The following is a 22,307-nucleotide window of genomic DNA, read 5'->3' as shown; positions in this document are numbered from 1 at the left end:
GTCCCTGTCTGCTGCCCTCTCCTTTATAGATCTCCTCTAGTACCCAACGTCTTTTAAGCTGTTTTCCACTATGGACAGCTGTTCCTACCCCACCTCCCTGGGCTAAAGTCCTCAGACTATGCTGTACTCCAAGATCCCTCCAACAAGTTGAATGACAGAAAGTAATAAAGTTAAAAATGTGTCCTGCCACTCTGTGTGGTTTTGGCAGCTCAAGGCACATGGCCAGGTTTAAACAGTCAGACCACTCCAACCCTCCCAGACAAAATGATTGGTTTAGAGACAAGCATGTGTGCCAGGGAGGGAGAATCAGACTCCTCTCTGGCACTTTTGCAGGAACTCTCAGGAAAAAGTCATGCTGTCTTCTCACAGTTATAAGGACAGTAAGCCTAAGGCTGCTCTTAGTCGTCTCTGCTGCCAAGTGGACAACTGACCTAGGATGAAGGCAACACAGAGGGAAGCAGAGCTAAGAGATGGAGAGTGAAAACTAATTCCTGATACCTCCCCAGTATGTAAGCCTGTAAATTGCCATGCAGTCTATTTGAGTTGTGTCTTTCTCTTGCATAAAAAATTTCTTACATTCACCTTTTTCTCTTGATTGACTCATTCTTAATTACCTTCTTTACATCTCAGAGAAAATCCCACTGGAAGCTCATCTCTTCTCCTCCATAGTTCTCTACCTATTTCTTCCCCTGTTTTTAGGCGTCTCCATCCCTTTGGTTATCCAGGATGGTACCTTCATCTGTTTCCTGTCCTTTCTTTCCACAACCAATTGTTGTCAAATGCCATCAGCTCTACCATGGAAACATCTATGGATCCATCTTTTCTACTGGTTCTTATTTCTTGGATCCATCTTCTATACTTTATCAGTCCTGAAGAAGGAGGAGAAATTTCAGCATCTTCTTTTACTCTGTCTCAGCCCAAAGAAAGGTGGATATTTCTAATCCTGTAAAGAGTCCCTTTCCTAGCTCTCGTCCAATGGAGAGCAGGTGGCTCATCTGAGTCAGTGGGCATCTTTAAGGACATAATTTACTTACAGACCACATGACCATGCCTAAACGCCAACGTCCCTCTTTCTTATCGTGGGCCTATGAGCCATGGACTCTCTTTGAGTTTCCCTTGCTCCATTTGTCAGCTCACTTGGACAGTGTCTGCCTCTTTCCTTGTTCCTATGTCTCCATCTGTGTCTAAGTGGGTCAGTCAGCTGAGTCTGCTCTGTGGATCTGGGCATCATGGAATCAATGGACAGGATCCAAAGTCTCACATAGGCTTTGAAGTTTAAAAATGATGTTTCCAATAAATGGAATGGCAGACATTGAATTTTATTGAATATTGTTAGCAGTTGTTTAAAATTAATATTAGTTTCTTTGGTGTATCTCTCCCTTAGTTAGTAATGCAAAAATAATAGGAATGATTCATGCACACAAACCTGTAACAACTCCCATCTTCAAAGCCTTTGGTGGTTTCCATTACTCATAGAATAAACTCTGTACTTCAGTAAGTATCACCCCAATCTACGTCTCTGGTCCTATACCCCACCCTTCTCCCTATGTGTAATCTGTTTCATAGCTACATTAGAGTAATTTTCATTCTTCATCATGCTAAATACTTCTATATTTCTGTGTCTCTCCTACTCCTCTTCCCCCTACCTGGACTTCTTTTCTCACCATCTCATCTTTCCCCATGCTTTATGGACTAGGTTTATATGTCACTTCCTTCATGAACTCTTCCCAAGTCTTAACAATAAGAAGGAACCATACAGTCAACTAATATTTGGCAATGGGACAAAGATATTTTCAATAACTGGTGTTGGGAAAACTGAATATTCACATGCAAAAGAATAAAGCTGGGCTCCTATCTTACACCACTCACAAAAATTAACTTGAAATGGATTAAACACTTAAATGTACGATCTAAAACTGTGAAACTCCTACTTGAAAACATAGAGGGTAAGCTCCTTGGCGGTGCTCTTTGTGATGACTTTTTGGAGATGATGCGAAAAGCAAAGGCAACAAAAGTAAAAGTTAACAAGTGAAACTACATCAAGCTAAATAGCATCTGCACAGCAAGATAAATGAACAGCAAAATGAAAAGGCAAACTATAGGAGAAAATATTTGCAAGCTATATATCTGATAAGAGGTTAATATCCAAAGTATATAAGTACTCATATAACTCAATAGCAAAGAAACAAATAATCAATTTAAAAATGGCCAAAGGACCTGAATAGACATTTTTCCAAGGAAGATATACAAATGGACAACAGGTATGTGAAAAGGTGCTCAACATTACTAATCATCAGAGAAATGCAAATCAAAGCTACAATGAGATTTCACCTCACATTTATTAGAATGGCTAATATCAAAAAGACAAGTACTGGTGAGAATTTACAGATAAGGGAACACTTGGACATTGTTGGTGAGAATGTGAATTTGTGCAGCACTATAGAGAACAGTATGGAAATTCCTCAAAAAAGTAAAAATGGAACTACCATATGACCCAGCAACTCCACCTCTGGATATGTATCTGAAGGAAATACAATCACCATTTTGAAGAGGTATCTTCACCCTCATGCTCTTTGCAGTATTACTTACAATAGCCAAGACATGAATACAATCCAAGTGTTTATCAACAGATGAATTGATCAAGAAAATGTGATATATACACACAATGGAATATTATTTCACCATAAAAAGAAGGAAATCCTGCTATTCGTGACAACATGGTTGAACCTTGAGGGTGTTATGCTAAGTAAATAAATCACAGAAATACTATTGGGAACTCACTTATATGTGGAATCTAAAAAATCTTCACTCATAAAAACAGAGTAGATTGGTAGTTGCCAGGGGCAGGGGCAGTAGTGGGGGAAAGTCAAAGGGTACAAAATTCCAGTTATAAGATGAGTGATTTCTGGGATCTAATGTACAGCATGATGACTATAGTTATCAATACTGTATTGTATCCCTAAAAGTTGCTAACAGAGTAGATCTTAAAATTTTTCACCATAGTATAAAAAGGGTAACTATGTGAGGTGATGCATATTAACTAACCTTATTGAGGTAATCATTTTGCAATATATACATATATCAAATAATCACATTGTACATCTCAAACTTACACAATGCTATATATCCATTATAATCTCAATAAAGCTGGGAAAAGAAAGAATAGTTCTTCCCTGAAGGTACTAGGTCACCTTGTTTTATTTTCCTTGAATTAGACTTAGGTTCTATATTATTTTCCACTTATTGGTGCTCATGTTAGTGTTTCCTGCAAGAATATAAATTCTATGAGGATATGAATTTTCCTACTCATGTTTTTACTGCCTATACTCTCCTATAACAGGGCCTTGTACAAAATAGGCATTTATTATAAAATTTGTTCTCAGAGATCCGCTGGAAAACCATGTTGGTTGTAGAGATTGGTGCATGCTGCTTTTACCCAAGATCCCTAGCCAATTATTATCGCTACAATCAAGTCCCTAAGTACCTCTCTTGCCTTACCTACGCTCTCATCCATCCCAATGCCTCACCCTCAAGCCTAATAGAACTACAGACAGTTGCCCTCAAATTGCAGTCACATTTCATAACCCTGGGCTTTTACTACCTTTGTCACAAAGGCTCTTCTTATACCTGTCAGCTTGATAATCCCCTATTCATGCTTCAATACAGTTTATGTGTTACCTCCTTTTGAAGCATCTCCTGACCACCTTCCCAACCACCCATTGCCATCCATCCTGGAAGAATTGACCTCTCTTCCTGCTGCTCCTTAGACTTCGTATAGACTTCATAATTTCCCTTTTTTTTTTTTTGTTCAGGACTCTCTCATTTTACTGTATTATAACTCCTTGAAGGCAAGTTCCTTCTCTTACTCATCTTTGGATTCCAGCTGCCCTATTCAAAGTTTGAGGCATATGTTTTGCCTTATATTATATTGAGACAAGACTATAAGGTCTTTGAGGGCAGGAAGTATGCCCAATACATATTTGTACTTATTACTGAATCCAACCTCACACTGCCCTCTGCACGATAGGCCAATAAATTGAGATGGGACAAGGAATAGGGACTTTATTTGGAAAGTCAGCGGACCTAGAAGAAGGTAGACTAGTGTCCCAAAGAAACATCTTGCCTGGGTTTGGATCTTGGGTTGTTTTATAGGGCAAAGGCAGAGGATGGGTGAGGAGGTAAAGTAAAAAAGGTGATAAGTTGTTGCAAATATTTTCTGGCTCCCAATTCCAGAAGGGATGTGTTAATTTCTTCCTTCCTGCAACCATTAATAGGTGGGCCTGATCAGAATGTTTCTTGTGAGCTTAAACAAAGGTATTTTAGCTTAATGATCGGGCATGAGAGGCGGGGTTCCAGGAGACAGGCCATTATGTACACTTTAAGCTATAGGCAACATCCCTTTAGTGATTAACTTGCAGCAAAAGCAATAGAATACAAAGGTTAAAGTAAAAGAAACAGGTCTAATGTGGAGTCAGATTTGTTCTTCCCTGTTACATACTCAATAAATGTTTGCAGGATGAATAAATAATGAACAGTGCCCAGATCCAGACTGTTTATGAAAACATAGCAACTCTTAAGGTTTACCTGGTGTTGACCTGGTCTATTTCCTTCAGGAAGAGACTCAATTTGATCCCAACTATCCTCCTATACTTTCACTTAATCCTCTATACAAATTCTTTCAAGTTGGCAAGAGAAATGTTTTAAAAGTCCCTCAGAGTGGTGGGGTGAATGGGGAAATTCCATCTTTATTCCTGGACTTTCTTACAGCTGCTTCTGGTTCATTTCACTGCTTCACAATCTTTGGCGTCCTGCCTTCCTGACCCCCTGCTTTGGCTTCCACAGCTTGATTCCTGTGTTCAGCCTAGTCTTCTGATTGGTACTGTGGTTCCAGCCAGCACTCCTCAACCTGACATTTTATGCCCTTCTGTTTCATGATACGTGGCTAAGTGTAAGAGGTGTCCTGTCACCATGCCTCTCAGTGGTCATTAGGGGCCCATTCAGGGCCTGCTCAGCCCTTGCCTGACTCCCACCCAGAAGACAAAAAGTATCCATCAGAACTCCAAATTCTCATTGTGAGACGCCTAAGCTCACTGAGAAGTAGCATTCTGGTTGGGTTAGTCACCTGTATTGAATTTTATGAGTAGGATAGATGCATTGGTTTCATCTTGCACTGCTGGTGTAAGATGGGTTAATTTTACTAAACATACTGGTGTGCTGTAAATATGTATGACTCCTTAGAAACCATCAGTTTTCCAAATCATATTGACTCATTTGTCTGGAGGACAGCTGAAGGGGTTAATGTAAAACAGCTGCACCTAATCAGGGGTAGCCTATACTTCCTTCGAAAAGGGCATAGGGAACACCAGGCCCCCCAAACAAAGAGGCCTCAGGTAGAGAGAGACTTTTTCCAGAAACCAAGATGAGACTGAGCAGAGTCTGGATGCTCTGAGAATTAGATCTTCTAATTAAAGTAAGTTGTCATGAAATGTATAAGTCGTCCTAATGTGGCATTAAATAAGAATACATAGATATTAAAGTGCAAAGCTTGATTAGTTATGTAAATTATGAAGTGTCCCTTTTCTATTTAAAATATTTCTCTTTTGTTCTTTCTGTAACTTGGTGCTTCTTATCTTACCTCCATTATAAAGTTAATTTGGAAAAATATAAATTAACTGAGATTAAAAAGATGGGTTTTTCCTTATGCACTTTGGTATAGTGTGCATCTATTATTTCTATAACTAGAAATCAATGACTTTCCTAATTATAATAGTTATATGCCATCACATCAAAGTTGAAATGTGTTGTGTTGATAGTTCTCAGTTTTTCATCCACAAGGCATTAAGTTCCTATGCTTTGCTGGAATATCCAAACAAAGAAATGATACACGGTTTTCTGTAGAGCTTCCTCTGTAGCGTAAGCTGCCATGCCCACTGCTTTTTGCTCAGGGAAGCTGTCACCTTGTTCATTTTGATGTGGTTACTGATTGAACCAATGCTGATCCCAGTTCCAGGCTGCCAGGTGACCCACAAAATCATGGCACTTGGTGGAGGAGTTCTTCAGTCTAACCGAAGCAAATAATGTTTCTGTCAGCTTCGAGACTAGAGAATATGTAGACTTAACCAATTTGGTATGGGAGAAGAATGGTACATTCAAAGAAAGAGAGTCGAGCCACCAAGACTTGCCTTATTCTTCACAACCCTCCTGACAGTAAATGAGTCCTTAAGGTGGTCTAAAGGAATCCGTGTGTCTTGCGATCAATGGAGTTTCCTAGTTCCTCGCTGCTCAGTGTGGTCCACAGACCAAAGCATTGGCATGGAGTGTCTCAAGTTCCATCCCAGACCCAGTGAATAGACTCTGTCTTTCAGCAAGGTCCTCAGGTAATTTGCATACACATTTGAGTTTGAGAAGCTTCATCCTAGCATATTTTGTGTAGCAGACTTCTGTTATTCTTCAACGTCCATTCTCTCCCTCTTTGAAAATACAGTTCATCCCTGAACAATGTGGGGTTGGGGGTGCCAACCCTCCAAATACTCAAAAATCTGGTAATAACTTATAGTTGGCCCTCTCTGTATATGTGGTTCCTCCATACATGCAGTTCCTCAGGTGCCTCCACATCTGTGAATTTGACCAACCATAGATTGTGTAGGATGGTAGTATTTACTATTGAAAAAAAATCCCCGTATAAGTGGACCCATGCAGTTCAAACCCGTGTTATTCAAGAGTCCACTGTAATCGAATCTTAGTTGGTCAATGAGTTCTCAGCTCCACATTTACCTACCTCCCTTACAGCTACATTCTGGCCATTGGGATGACTGGAGGGGTGATGGGAACCACTTCCAAGTCTTGCCTTTTCCATGACCTGGACTTGCCTCTGGCTGTGAGACACGAAGGATTACAGTAACCACTTTAGACGTGTAAGTGGAAGTCACAATTCTGGATGTCAGAGCCACCTAAAGCAAACAGTTGCCCAGCTAATTCTGGATGGTTAATTAAGAGAGAAATAAACATCTTTTTTGTTTCAGTCATTGTACAAGGGGGCATCTTTAGCTCAGCAGCTTACACCATACCCTGTTAATACTAGTATTAACAGAGCTGGCTGAGCAAGTGGACATTCTTTAGAATTAAATGCTTAAGTCATCAGTAGTGCCAGGAACAGCACTTGAATCTGTCTGCTTGCACTGCCTACATTGAAATGGGCATGAAATAATTAAAAAGCAAACCCCTAGTGGGGGTAGAAATGTAGCTCAGAAATTAACCATAGAATATTGTTTTCTTTGATTAATGGGCAAAGATTATCTGATATTAGTACTCACTGAGAGGTTGTTTCTTTCCTATAAAAAGCTGGGATCATCAATAAACCCCCATGCAGCTGAGATTAGTTGAATTTTCAGGCCACTGTAGGAGCCTGGTTATGCAGAATACATATTACAAGAACAGCCCACCTCCTGGATTTACATAAATCCCCAACTTGGCAAATCAGAACAGAAATAAACCAAACAGTTTCATTTGATGAAGTTTATTTTTTTTAAATATGAGCTTTTAGTAATGTTAATTAGTCAGAGACTTCTCAGTAATTCATGGCTCTACTGTGTTACAAGGAAATAACCAAATCCATGTGGGATTTGGAGCATTCTGAAACCCAGAATTGCTGAATTACTTGGAATCAGAATGACAAAACAAAACCTCATACCAAACCAGGCATGGAGTCATTTTCTTAATCATTCTTGGCTAAAAGTTTCATTAATGCCTTAGTGTAGAAGAACAAGAAGTGAAATACCAGATACAAACCCTAGCTGTTATACATCTTGATTATATTTTGTGGAGTTTGTATGTTTGGGTTTAAGGACACTGCAGAATGGGCAGACCCATTAAAAAGCACCCCTTACTGAAAGGGGCTTACACAAGCCTTAGTCCTATTTGCTTGGGACACATAACTCTTTTGTCTCTACTGGAAGCGTCCACCAAAGCTAGAGCCAGAGAATACTAAAAAGGAAATGGTAACTGTAGTTAGTCCCCTTTCCTGGATCCTTCCTGAGGCCAATGTCTCCACTAAACATCCCATGAAATATCCTACTTTCCCCCAAATACTTGACCTTCATTTCTATAATCTATTCTCTGCTATGTCACCTTCCAATTTAAATTTTCTTATTCTTTTCATTTTCCACTCTTTGTTAGTAGTGCACTGACGCCATGGGGGAGGGGGGTGGATAACGCATCCTTCCCACTCTAGAGGGGGTGATTTTATCTCCTTTTTTTCAGGTTCCCAGGCATGAGGATGAGACTTGTTTCTCATTTAAACAGACTGAAAGTTATTTTAAATTCTTATTACTCAATACCCCTGTCTAAAATTAGATTCAGTTATTTGTTATTGCTTTTATCTCTAATTTGAGGGCAATTTTTATCCTGTCTTTGGAGCTGATGTCTAAGAGAACAAAAAGTGACCCCTGTATCATACATCACCATTTATACAACACTTTTCATGTATCTTCCTCACAACCGCCCTGTGATATGAGTACGGTTATTAACTCTTTCACAGATGTGTAAATTGAGCCCTCAGATAAGTAATTTGCCCAAGACACAAAGCTAGAAACTCAAACTGAGGTGGTTTTATTTCAGTCCTAAGCTCTTTCCATTATCCTGCTTCATGGGATCATAATTATTACCAGCATGACCACCATTGTCAAGGCTGTCATCGATTAGTGAGCCCTTTCTACGTTCCTGACTAAGAGGGCTAATTATAACCATCTCATTTAATTCTTATAACTGCACTTACGGTCCTTTATCAATTAGGAGAACTTTGGGCTTCCAGGAGCTCAAAACCCAACTAACAGTGGCCTAAACAAATAGGAAATTGTTCTCACATGGAAGTCCAGAAGGAAGAGAGTTCTGGCGTTGTTTTGGTAACTCACTGGTACCAGGGCTCTAGATCAAGTCTCTCAGTCTTCCATTCATAACGGCCACAATAACCTGAGCATTGTGTCATCACCATTGCATCTAAAATCGGGGACCATGACAAAACTTTTTTTCCGGATTTTTTTCCCTTATCAAGGAAGCACCCAACTGACTTTCTTTTTCATCTAATTGGTCAACTATGCTTATTCCTAGGCCAGACACTGGGCTTATTTTCTGTGAGGTCAAGGAATCTCTGCCCAAGAACTAAACAAAACTTGGGTTCCATTGAGGGCCTCCTTGCACAAAGGTACAGGTGCCCTGAAGAAGCTGGAATACTGTCCATATTCTATACAGCCAACACATCGAGCTGTGTGACCCACCTGTGTCAATCCAGAGGAAGGGGGACCCCTTTTCAGTTTGTCTGCCTATTGGGTTGTGTTTTCATAAATCATAGGAAAGCTCAGTATCAGTAAACTGGCCCTGATGTGTTAATGTAGAAGATAGTCATGGAATTTTTACATTTAGTAGGCATGCAATGGAATCTGTCAGTAGAAGTTATTAACCACTCCATTTTAAAGATGAGAAAACCAAGGCATGGGAAAATTAAATTGTTGGCCAAGGATGTACAGATGCTAACTCACAAAGTGGAACTTGAAAATGAGTTCTGTATGACTCTGAAGCTCAGATTCCTATCACTGGTAGAACTGCTTTTCTTAAATAAAGCCTAACATTAGTCCTACAAATTGACACAGGTTCCCAGTCCTAAAAACTACAGAAAATTGGTTCCTGAAGGAACTAGAAGACTGATTAATTAAAAATGGAAAACCAATCAAACTGCTGAAATAACTGCTTTTAGGGGTTTTCAAGATGTCATTAGTTATAATTAGGACCAAGGACACTGAATACTGTATTGGTAAAAATTCTGACAGGTTTTTGGCTTTTGCTGAGTTGCAAGAATCATCCTTTCAGAAGAATTCAAGATTCCAACTCTAGTTGCCAAATCTACCAATGATTTCCTTTGTGACAATCCATATTCACTTACCTCCATTTTTTTCTCAGGCTAATAATTTATGTCAGTTGAAGCTCAGTATTTTATGAACCAAGGGTGAAATTATTAAATTTTATTGTTTGTGATTCATTCCTTAAGTTATATTCCTATAATTGCAAACTTACTGCATTCCCCAACCTCTATTTTGAATTTATTACTAGCCTTCTTACTGCCTTTTTAGATCTCAGAAGTAAACTTCAAATATTTACAAATCTCAATTTCATGTTTTCCCTTTCATAAATCTGTGGGCAAATTCGGTGCTGGAGACAGAGAGTAATAAATCTGGATATTTATGTATTGTGCCAGCAGGCGCTGCACAAACTTTCCCGCATAGCTTGGTCAATGAGCCTCAGTCTTGACCTGTAACACTGGTTCTAGTCTAATCCTGAGGCTCATATTAACAGAATCATTATAAAACATCTGGTGACTTGTATATACAAAACCCTTCCCTCATTCCTTCAGTCATAATTTGTAATCAGACAAGTTTAGTGGGTACATATGTTCTCCATGTTAGCAGAAGAAAGGGAATCAGTGGGGTTTATACTATTTATTACAGTTATCTTTTAAGATAGAGCTATAGTGATAACCCAGACTAGTTTTAAGGTTATGGCCAAACCATATGAAAAGTGATATGAAAAGCTATCATTTCTGAAGATTTCTTATTCGAAGCATATTTAATGCGCTTAGAGAAATGAAATATAGAAGTTCTAGAAGAAAACACAGTGGAATTAAAAAACAATTTTATAGTAGAGAAGGTTTTACTATACATGACAAGAATCCAGAAACCATAAATAAAAGGCTGCCAAATTTGACTACATTAAAATTTGATGTTTTTATGACAATAGCTCAAAACAAAGTCAAAGACAAATGACAAACTGGAAAAGTATATGCATTCCATCTAGCAAAGGGCTATTTTTAATATGCAAAAAGATCTTGTAAATAAATATGAAAAAAATGAATAAGTCAATTGTAAAAGGAGATAAAGAACATGAATAGGAAATTTACTAAAAACAAATACAAATGGCGAAAAGAAGGGAATGAAAGAAAACAGGTTTAACATGATTAATAATTCAAGAAATGAGAATAAAAACAATAAGTTTTTTTAAAACATCAGATTGGCAAAAATTAGAAAGTTGTGATAATACCCAGTGTCGGCAAGGATGTGATCAATAGGCTCTCTCCTGCATTACTGGCAGGAGGATAAATTAGGGAAGCTATTTAAAGGGCATTTTGGTAGAATCCATCAAAATGAAAAATATACTAGTACCCTTTGACTTGGAAACTTCTAAAGAAATCTACTTTTCTTGCCCTATGTATAAATATATATGTGTATGAATGCTCATTTCAGCATTGTTTGTACTTTCAAAAAGCTTTAAACACATTTCTTGTCCATCAATAAGGCATTGGTTGAATAGTGATGGCATACCCCTACAGTAGAAAGTAGGAAATTTCTGTAGCCCATTAAAAAGATGTGTCCAAGACTGGAGGGAATTCTCTTTAATCATCACCTGTATATCCATGCAGTAACAAGCTTGTGAAATAAAGCCAAAGCCATCATAATGTGAAAATATTCACTCAATAAGTGGCCATTCAATTATCCTTCCTTGCTATCTCTGCCCATCAGATGATGAGAATAGTTCAAATCATACCTGCATCAAATGTCGATCTGATGGTCTTGGGCTCATCAACAATTAAACATGACAAAAACAATAATTAACTAAGATCCTTATGAAAACTGATAAAATCCAGAAATCGTTTTGTACAAATGACTATCGTTAAGACAATGCTGTGAAGATTAAATGTGAGTGGGAAGATATAAATCTATCATACAATTTGAGGTGAAGGGGAGGACTCATTCCCCCACTCTCAGCCACAAACGCTTGATTTCTTTTCTCTTTCTAAGAAATACAATAAGGTTGCAATTATAATCTATTTTTTTAAAATGAGAAATACATTTTTGTGATTCTTAGAGTTTTTAAAAGATGATGTCCCAATCTAATTTTCTTACTATTAACTATTATATTTTGGCCTCAGTTTTAGGAGATCTTTTTTCAGTTCTGGTTATGCTGATACAACCTCCTGTCTATTGTCAAAAGATTAGAGAAGATTGCCAAAGGAGGAGATTGTTTCCTCCTGCTTGGGTAAAACATTTTAAATTATATACATATACATATATACACACAAGCATACAGATAGATACACATATACAGACATATATACATATATATATACACACACATAAATATATATATGTATGTATATATACATATATATATACATTTGTGTATACATTGAACATTCCTGGCACAAATGCTTAAGGTCAAGAACAGACACTATACTTGTTCCTGGAAGATCCTTTGCCCCCTTAGACACTTTCCCTGTTCTCTCTCTTTCCCTACCCATCTCCCTCCTGCCCTCCTCACAGCAGATGTGTGGTTTGTTATCACCAGCCTTGCCAGACCTCTCAGCCTCCAGGTTCCTGAGCCACTCCTAAATCTGGGCTGCCCTGGTGATTTGCTCCAGGTTGTATGCTTAGTGAGCTGCCTTTTGTTCCCTATCCAGTTAGCTTTGTTAACTGCTAGGAATAGATCATATTTATTCAATGCTTACTATGTATTAGGCATGATGCCAAGGACATTTATTAAGATGGGCTCTCAAAAATCATTTCCATTTTACGGATGAGAAAGCTACTAAAATATGATTTTTTATGTTTTTTCCCCCATTTTTAAAATTGAAGTATAGTCAGTTTACAATGTTGTGTTAATTTCTGGTGTACAGCATAATGTTTCACTCATACGTGTACATACATATATTCCTTTTCATATTCTTTTTCATTATAGGTTATTACAAAATATTGAATATAGTTCCCTGTGCTATAAAGTATAAACTTATCATTTATCTATTTTTATATAGTAGTTAATATCTGCAAATCCCAAACTCCCAATTTAATCCCTCCCATCCCCTTTCCCCCCAGTAACCATAAGTTTGTTTTCTGTGTCTGTGAGTCTGTGTCTATTTTCTAAGTAAGTTCATTTGTGTCTTTTTTTTTTTTTTTTGGTTCCAGATATAAGTGATATCATATGGTATTTTTCTTTCTCTTTCTGGCTTACTTCACTTAGAATGATGATCTCCAGGTCCATTCATGTTGCTGCAAATGGCATTATTTTATTCTTTTTTATGGCTCAGTAGTATTCCATTGTATAAATATACCACAATTTCTTCATCTAGTCTTCTGTCAATGGGCACTTAGGTTGCTTCCATGTTTTCACTACTATAAATAGTGCTGCCCTGAGCATTGGGATGCATATATCTTTTCTAATTAGAGTTCCCTCCAGATATATGCCCCGGAGTGAGATTGCTGGATCACATGGTAAGTCCATTTTTAGTTTTTTGAGGACTCTCCGTACTGTTTTCCATAATGGCTGCACCAAACTATATTTCCACCAACAGTGTAGGAAGGTTCCCTTTTCTCTACACTCTCTCCAGCATTTATAATTTGTGGACTTTTTAATGATGGCCCAAAATATGATTCTGATCCAGGATGATAGGGAATTACTGCAGCAACTCTAAAAGCTCCCCCGTCCCCTCATCTGATCAGTCCATCTGCAACTTTTGTCTAGAATCCAACCATTTCTTGCTACCTCTCCTGCTACCACAGTGGTCCCTGCCACCATTATCTCTTGCCTGGACAAGGGAAGGACCACCAACTGTTCTTCTCTCTTGTTCCCTTGCCTGCTTCTTTAAAATTTATAAACGTGAGCCCATAAGGCCCTACTTGATCTGAAATCATCCACTACTATTTGTTCCTTAGTTCACTTTGCTCTGCCCACACTACTTTTAAAACTCCTGATTATGAATTTTAGAAAAGGGATTAATTCCATTTCTGTGATGTACCCAAATAACTTTAGTTTTGAAATAGATTGGAACCAGTGTTGGTCTGTGAATTTGCTTATTGTCTCTCTACCCTCACTAGAATGTAAACTCTGCAAGGTAAAAAACCATCTGTTTTATTCACTATTGTGTCTGGTGTCTGGAACAATGCCTGGCACATAGTATGTGTTCCAAAATATTTGTTGAATTAATGAGTGGATAAGTGGGAAAAAACACATCCTTTGGAACCAGATAGAAATAGGTTCAAATTCCAGCTTTATCAATTAGTATACACGTGTCCTTGTATAATGTTTTCCCTTTGTTGAACATCAGTTTCCCCCTTTGGGAAAGTGGAATAGAAATACAGATCTTACAGGTTTGGGAGACTATTTAGTAATATCACAGACATCAGGTGCCTGGTAAGAAGTACGGTTTCAATAATTTCATCTACTTCTAGTCCCTTCTTTTCTCTTCCAATTTTCCCTCAAATGAGATGAGGAGGACAGAATATGTAAGGACAAACGGGTATTCACTGAAATTATTCAACAAATATTTCTTGAGCATATACTGTGGTGTAGACCTTGGAGATACAAAGATGAATGAGTTATTATGCATATCCTCAAGGAACTCATTTCAGTATAATGGTTCATTTATTAAACCAAGAATAATAAGACCTGCAGAAGTGAAAAGTTCCCTTCATAGAGTATGAAAATATTAAACCCGCATTGACCACTATTCTCCCTAGCACCTGTGAAAATTATTACCTTAATAGTCTTAGCTTTTATATTTTTCAATTATACTTTAAATATATAACCAAACATTCCGATAAACAAAGCAATCTATATCCATCCAGATTCAATTAGTACCATTAAATTTTCAGTTTCTTTTTTAACTTCCTAGTGATATAATACATTTGAAATTTTAAAGCAAATACTACAAAGGCAGCATGAAAAAAGTGTTTTTTAGAATTGTCGATTTTTAATGAATAGATGACGCAGGGTGTTTTTAAGTGGGATGAATTAAAAACAAATTTTACCCACTTGAAAATAACGTTCATTTTAAATTTACCACCGTGTTCATTAAATATGGAATCGTGGATCTGCACAGTTCAGAAAAGTGAATATCAATGAAACACAGCACGCAGAACGGTTGAATGGTCCCTAAATTGTTATTACTATCATTTCAATTATTTATGCAGTAAACTGTATAATATAACAATAACATTAAAATATAAATACAGACCTTAGCTCCCTGATGTGCTACTGCTTCCTCTAGATCATATTTACAATTAACCAGGAGTCAGAATTCCAAGTCTTAGTGAGAAATATTTTACTTGCTTTTGAATTGTACCAGCTCCTTCCGTCTCCCTACTGTACTCTACCTCTGATGAAACATTTATTTGAGCAAACAAAATGCATATGTACAAATAAATACAAATGTCAGGAGTTGACACACAAATGCAAACACATGTCTTTACCCGTACCCTCCATTTGACAGCATGACAGGCGGAAGAGCCTTTTGAACAGAAACTACGCATAAAGCTCTAAAACAAATGACCAGACAAAAGCACTGTAATCAACTTAGCGTCTTTGGGAAATCTGCTTTTCTCTAAAAGTGTGATTTTTTGATGACTGATGGTGATAGACCAGGTAAAGAAGGGATGGATGCCTGGAAGCCGTGAATGGCAGGAGAGCAACTGAAGACAGCCGCCCTCCAGCCCCACCACCTGACCCCATCACTTGATTGTGGAAGAATTAAGGGCAAGTGTCTGAAGCTCCCTGTACCTGGATGCTAGGAAACCAATCATCGCCCAACCACTTTGTTGGGCCATTAACAGAGCCTCAAACTCCATCTTCGTCCAAATGAAAGCTCAAAGGAAATAATTTTTCATTTGAGCAATCATCTTAAGATCCCCAAATGGAAAGTTAGGGTAGCAGTAAACCTCTTCAACTCTGGTTTGGCAGCCCTAACACACGGCATTAAGGTAAGATGGTTATTTATGGTAGAAGAAGGAGACAGAAGAATTCCAAAGTGAGAGATGGCGAGACAAAGAGACGATAGGAGGCCAGGTGGCATCATCCCCTGTGCCCCGCACTATTCAAACGAGAAGGGAAACCATTTTAACCAGAAACCAGGTGCCACAAATACTCAGAGGCAAAACCTTCACTTTTACCTCGGTCACCCCGGTAATGCAAACGCAGTGCGCACTTTTTCTCTCAAAACCTTAGATAATTACCTCAGAATGCCCCTTACCTTTGCCGACGACATGTTCTCCAGGGATAGCTGCAGCTACACCCTTTTTCTCATTCCGTCTTCAGCTCCTTACCAGCCTTTTTCTACAGTCTGGGAGCTCAGTGTTTCCCGTGGGGCTTCTGGTGGTGAGAAGTCGACTTTCTGCCGCGCGCCTGACTGGAACTGGGGATGCGCTTCGCGGGCTGCCCCTCCCCCCTCCGGTCCTGTACACCTTCCCTCAGAAGCGCAGCAGAGCAGAGTAAGCAACGAAGTTCCGTGTTCTGTTGCTGGGCGCTCTTCTTCCCGTGTCCCCTGGGGAAGGGGGTGTCAGGTGAGTCCTGGTGGGATTACGTTGAGTTTGCAGAGCTCGCGTCCTACACGAATCCCCTCACAGGTTTGGCGGGAGCGTGACAGACTTTTCCCGCCTCCGCCCGAGTCGGAATCTTTCCAGCTCTCAGCCAGGCCAGCACTTTTCTGCTGAACCGAGATCTCCTAGACCCCAAATGGGAGAAGCCTGGGCGGTTTCTGAGGCAAATGATGGCCGTAATCATTTTCAAAGGAATCGTTTTCTCCTGAGAAGGGACTTGAGGCAGCAACGCAACATTTCATGAATATTTATGACGGAGAGAGAAAGCTCTTTCCCGTATGTGGCAGAAGGTCTATGAAAGCTGCAGCTCTGCAGGTAACCGAGTCACCTCAGCCTGGGAGGAAAGAAGGGCAGGGGTGCAGAGGAGGGGCAGAGAAAGGAGAGGCGGCACGTTTGAGCCCGCCTGGCTCTCTCGGGCCGGGTGGCAGCGAAACCCACTCCCTCAGACGCCATCTTACAGGAAACGGGCGGAAGAGGTAACACGCCACCGCGTGTTAGTGTTGCGGGTAGTTGGATCAGGAGAGCCTAAGAACACACCCTCAGACCCGTGTTTGTTAGTACTGCCCAACTTCTAATTTTCTTGGCTTTAAATGCATCTTCCCTTGTAATCCAGGGCCAAGTATCTAGAGGTGGGAAACTGGCCGCCATAACCTGACGCTCCCCAGCGTGGTGAGGATGACCCCTCCCTGAGCGCCTTTACTTGGTGAGGTAAGAGCTCTTATAACCGCCCCCACCCCGGGGTTGGGGGGGGGGGAGGAGGAGGGGGGCGGGGTAGGGAATAATTTTTTGTCCTCTTGCTGCAGATCCACGTGGTATTGGATTAATCTAATTGCTCCAGAGGAGAGAGGGATGTGGTGGGAAAACTATGGGGCTGAGAAGCTGGAACTCCTAGGTCCTAATCCCACTGACTGGGGATCTTGGAACCACACCCTTCTCCAACCCCAGTGGTTACCAAACTTGTTCTGAAAACTACCAATCCTCTTGGTAAAGGAAATATTCTCAGGAACTTTAATACATAAAACAAGGGGGAAAGTATAGCCCAGTGATGGAACAGGTGCTTAGCATGCATGAGGTTTTGGGTTCAATCCCCAGTACCTCCATTAAGAAAGAAAAGTTTAAAAAATACTAAGAAATACATATATATATATATATGAAACAGTTCAAAGCAGGGATTGGGTGCCTGTGGAGCCCTGGAGCCCCACCCCTTCCTATCCCTCCCTGTCTAGGGAGGAGGGGGAGAGGGAACATCAGCTCTAGGTGCTTTTGGGAGATCCTGGGACTCTTCATAACAGTTTGAAAATCAATGGATTCGATGATCTCTAAGGTAACTTTCAGCTTTTCAGAGCTCGTCACTTAAAATGTCTTCCTTCTAAAGTGTCCGGATTGATACTTGGTGTATTGAGGAGTAGAAAGGGAAAGGAAGAGAAAGGGAGGAGAGGCCTGTCCTTGTAAATTTGGGTCTCACAGGGCAGGAGCCCCAGTCTAGAGGAATGTCAGATGTTTTAGCCGTGTTCAGCATGCTGGGTCACTGTTTGTTTTGGCCCTTTTCATCCGTATGCAGCGTCAGGATAAATGAATGTGCTTCATTTCCTCAGCAGCAAGACTGGGTCCCCCATGTCCCCTCCCCCGGTGAGCAACCAGAGGAGCAAGTAGAGTGTCATGGTGTTGCCAGGGACAGGCTGACAGTAGAACCAAATTAGGAAAAGGGCCGACTGAGGATTCCTGGCCAAACGGCATCACCGACGCTCAGCCAGCAAAATCAGTGGAAGTGTATGTGTAATCCTGTGTAGATGAGGATGGTATGTGCTCGGCCAGCAATGCAGGAAGAAGGATAATCAAGCGGGACGCGGTCCTTTAATAAGTGTAAAACTAAACATCATCAAAATGCTGCAACACAATACCAGGGGCTGGAAGTGGTTAGGGTTGTGATTACAGAAAGGGCATCAGTATAGGATATCATTTCTCAGAAAGATCCAAGAAAACGTCTAGCATTCGTTTTTTATAAACAAACCCATAGCACACTGGAGTTATTTCTATTTCAAACATATAGTCCTACTACCTTTATTTAGAACACGGGTGAGGGGATTGGAATGGTGTATAAATCTGGGACGACTCAGTATTGTATATTACTCCTCAGAAGGGCAAAATGCAAGGCCCATTCTAAACAAATACAGGGCTATTCAGCTCGAAGCATTGTTAATCTTTTCATGAAAAGGCAGAGTCATTATGTTCCAAATCCTTCTTCCAAAGATCAGATCCAGATTTTCCAGCTAATGAAACAATGGAGTCATTTCTACGAAAACCAGAAGAGAGATGGATGCTAGACAAATATTGCAGACCAGATCATTAGAGTCATAGAGGCCAATAGATTTGAGTGGAACATACACACACAGGGACGTAGACAGTGCACTCTCTACAAGGAAAATAATAGAAGCAAAGTGATATACTAACCTATGAATAAAAGACAGCATGAATCAAGTATCTTTTCTAGCGCCAACCACTTCTGCTGCTGCTACGACACAGTAGAGCTTTGTGTGTGTGTGTGTGTGTGTGTGAGAGAGAGAGAGAGAGAGCGCGCAAGCGAGCGAGAGAGAGTTTCCTTTCCATTCCTGGCATTGGTTTAAGAACCACAGTGTGGCTTGTGACTGTGCCCCAGCATGCCAATCTAGGGTGTTACCGTTTAGAGTAGTTAGCCTATTGGGAACAAAGGTATTTGATCTTCTCTCCTCTCCTGAAGCTCAAACTCCCTAAAAGTAACGTTGGCTTGACTTTGTGGTGAGAAACAGGCTGAACAGTCGGAAACGACGGCTGAGCTTAAAATCTATGGGTGCCAGTTCATTGTTGGCGACCACACTTTCCCTCGGGGCAAAAAACTTACAAGAATAAACCTACATTTCCAGATGCATGTTCCCTTTGAAGCAGTTCCCTGAGGGTGGAAGGTGGGGGAAAGAATATGAAGGGGAGGCCTGTGTTATAAAAACGCATGACCTGCTCTCTTTTTTTGTATTTCTTTTACTGAGTGTGTGGACCCAGGAGTAGCGGGAAAAGGAATGAAACATTTCTACTCACAGAGTTGTGTGAGGTGCTCAGAGGCAAAAGGAAAGCTCATTGCTGATGTATACTTTTTGGTACCAGCAAATGCTTTTTGATGAAGTTCTAAGCGCTAGGCATACAAATCCCCTGGCTTTATTGAATGGTGTCAGAACCTTTCTCACATGTGCTGATGAAAACTATATTGAACCAAAAACCCTTGAGCATTTCCTGCACCTTTGGGGTGCAGCCCATGAATGGAAGGAATGTAGAATTTAAAGGGGGATGTTCACTTCACTGGTGACCTTTGGGAGAACCCAGTGGTACATGAATAAAGTGTTTCATTGATCTAGCACCTATGTGAGGAAAACAAGGAAACTTACAGACTATTTATCATCAATCAGTATGGAACGTATCATAATTTTCTTAAGGTACATCAGCTTCAAGTGACATAAGTAGGGTAAGTTGTCCTAGGTTCAATGGCAAACTAGTCACAAGAAGTGTGTATTTCCTTCATAAATGGTGTAAGTGTCTATATAACTGATCCTAAACATTAAGGCCTTGTCTGTAGCTATTGAGAATCAGCTGTGAGGCCAACGGGAGTAAATTTGTGGACCAATTTGCCATCAGAGAAACTAGGCCAGTAGTGGTATTAAGCCCCCACAAGCATTCATCAAATCAGCATTTAATTAAAAAACAAAACAAAACAAAACCACCCACAATTCTTCCTCCACAAATGCAGCTTCAGAATAACTCCCCTAAACCCTTTTCTTTCTGACCAGCTTTCTGCAACTTTCTGGCATCCACACTGATTTTACCCTCTTTGGGGAAAATGGTGTAGCCTCATCAAACTGGAATGGAAAAGAGATGGATTTTGTTATTGTATAGGTCAAGGTCCTACAGGAAACAGGTGACATACTCAATTTGTGTAATTTGGGGAGAGTTTAATATAGGGAATACTTACAAAAGTGTTGGCAGGTTGTAAGGAAACTGCAAGAAGTAGTGCAGAATCTCAGGGCTGTTAACAACTGTGCGAGGGCCTCTAGCCTGAACAGTGAGGCGAAGGAGTAGCTGCTGGAGCCAGAAGCTAAGTAATTGTGTCGAGAGGACTATAGGTGAAAGGAGATGCGAAGCTTCAGTGGACGGGCGCAGTCAGCCCGTGGGCAACTCCAAGGGAGCCACATGGGAAGGAAGTGATGAAAATGAATACAAAGACCTCACTCTCCTCCCTGTGTCCCATCTCCTGCTGATGCTCCTCATTGGCCAAACCCAATGGAAGCCAGCAGTAAACCTAGACCAATGGTGCTTTCTTTATAGTTTAGCCTCCCCAGGCATAGGACAGGGTAGAGAGGATAGAAAGTGAATCTGGAGGGGCAAGTGAGCACGCTATGCTAAGTGAAATAAGTCAATCACAAAAAGACAAATACTATATGACTCCACTTACATAGGTACATAAAGTAGTCAAATTTATGGGATGGAAAGTAGAATGGTAGTTATCAGAGACTGGGAGGAGGGAGGAATGGGGAATTATTTAACAGGTAGAGAGTTTCAATTTTGCAAGATGAAAATAGCTCTGGAGATGTATGGTGGTAATGATTACACAACAGTGTGAACATCCTTAACACTACTGAACTGTACACTTAAAAATGACTAAGAAGGTAAATTTTATGTTAAGTATATTCTACCACAGTAAAAATAAAATAACACAAAAATTAAAAAATTTTAAATTGGAATAAAAAATGAGTAGTCATAACTGTAGGAGGAAAACCAAGCATTTCACTGAAGCCAAGGACTTAATCACTGATGTCAGTTGGTGGCATTTGGGTTGAAACTTCAGATTTCAGCTTACTTCAGCTTGTTCACCATGGTGTACATATCCACGAAGGTTAAGGGCATACCAAGAATATTAAGGAAAAAAAACACAAAAATGTTGATTAGCAAGACTTGATGGAATATTCCAGAAAAAACAAAATAATAGTGTCCAAATGTCAATAAAGATGAACTAACAGAGATAAAGACAAAATAAACTCTGACCACTCCAATTTTGACTACTGCTCTTCCCTGGGTGTGTTTTACTCAGTCGTTTTCTTCCGCTTATCACTAATTGTTATCTGTGTAGACTGTACTGTCAGTTCCCTCTTCTCACTCTACTGTGTTTCAGTGGTGAAGAACTTGCCTCCCACCAAACTTCTCTCTCTCTGTCTCCCTCCCTCCCTCTCTCTCTCTCTATCTCTCCCTCCCTCTCTCTCTATCTCTCCCTCCCTTTCTCTCTCACACACACATTTTATTCCTGGCAATTCTCCAAATATTACTAGTAGTTTCATGGTTCCTTTGCAAATACTGTTCCTGGCATCAGGAATATGCTTCCCCCACCTGTCCCATGATGGTTCAGCTGGTTCTTCTACACTCAGCTGAAACATCTCCTCTTTTGTGAAGAGTAACTTTCGATCATATAATTAACATATAAGAAGCTATACTTCTGGAAAGTGTTTACAGAATAGTTCTTTTTTTTTTTTTTGAAGTATATAATTTTGAGACACAGTAGCATTTGTAGAATTTAAAGAGTAAAAGATACAAAAAGGCACAATTTTAAAATATATTTCTCCAAAAAAGTGTCTGCTTTTTAGGAGATTTTTTAAAGATTCTTCTCAGAAGCAAATAAGCTGTTATCTGAAATCATTGTCCCTCAATAATGTAGACAAATCCATGTACAGTGGAAAAGATCACTTGAAAACCTGCTAATAAGCTTACACATAACATGAGAATTAGTAGAATAAACTCTGTGAACAGATTAGAGCTATTTAAAAGAACAATGTTTGGATACTAGAAAATCAGATATGCATTCTGGAACACAACGAAACTCCCATG

General features: G+C 39.8%; 1 protein-coding gene across 2 annotated transcripts in view; it reads right to left on the bottom strand.

The window, feature by feature from the left end:
- The window catches only part of BNC2 (basonuclin zinc finger protein 2), a 478,550-nt gene extending 462,152 nt beyond the window's left edge, over positions 1-16,398 (bottom strand). For both annotated transcript variants that reach the window (XM_064490189.1, XM_064490190.1), the window contains exon 1: positions 16,064-16,398. In XM_064490189.1, the coding sequence (XP_064346259.1) occupies positions 16,064-16,078 (15 nt within the window). In that variant the 5' untranslated portion in view covers positions 16,079-16,398. The remainder of the gene's footprint in view (positions 1-16,063) is intronic.
- Positions 16,399-22,307: the final 5,909 nt, after the last annotated feature.

The sequence above is a fragment of the Camelus dromedarius genome, chromosome 10 (assembly GCF_036321535.1).
Source record: "Camelus dromedarius isolate mCamDro1 chromosome 10, mCamDro1.pat, whole genome shotgun sequence".
Taxonomy (NCBI): Eukaryota; Metazoa; Chordata; class Mammalia; order Artiodactyla; family Camelidae; genus Camelus; species Camelus dromedarius.
The sequence above is the reverse complement of the archived record's forward strand: the minus strand, read 5'-3'. Positions and strand labels throughout refer to the sequence as shown.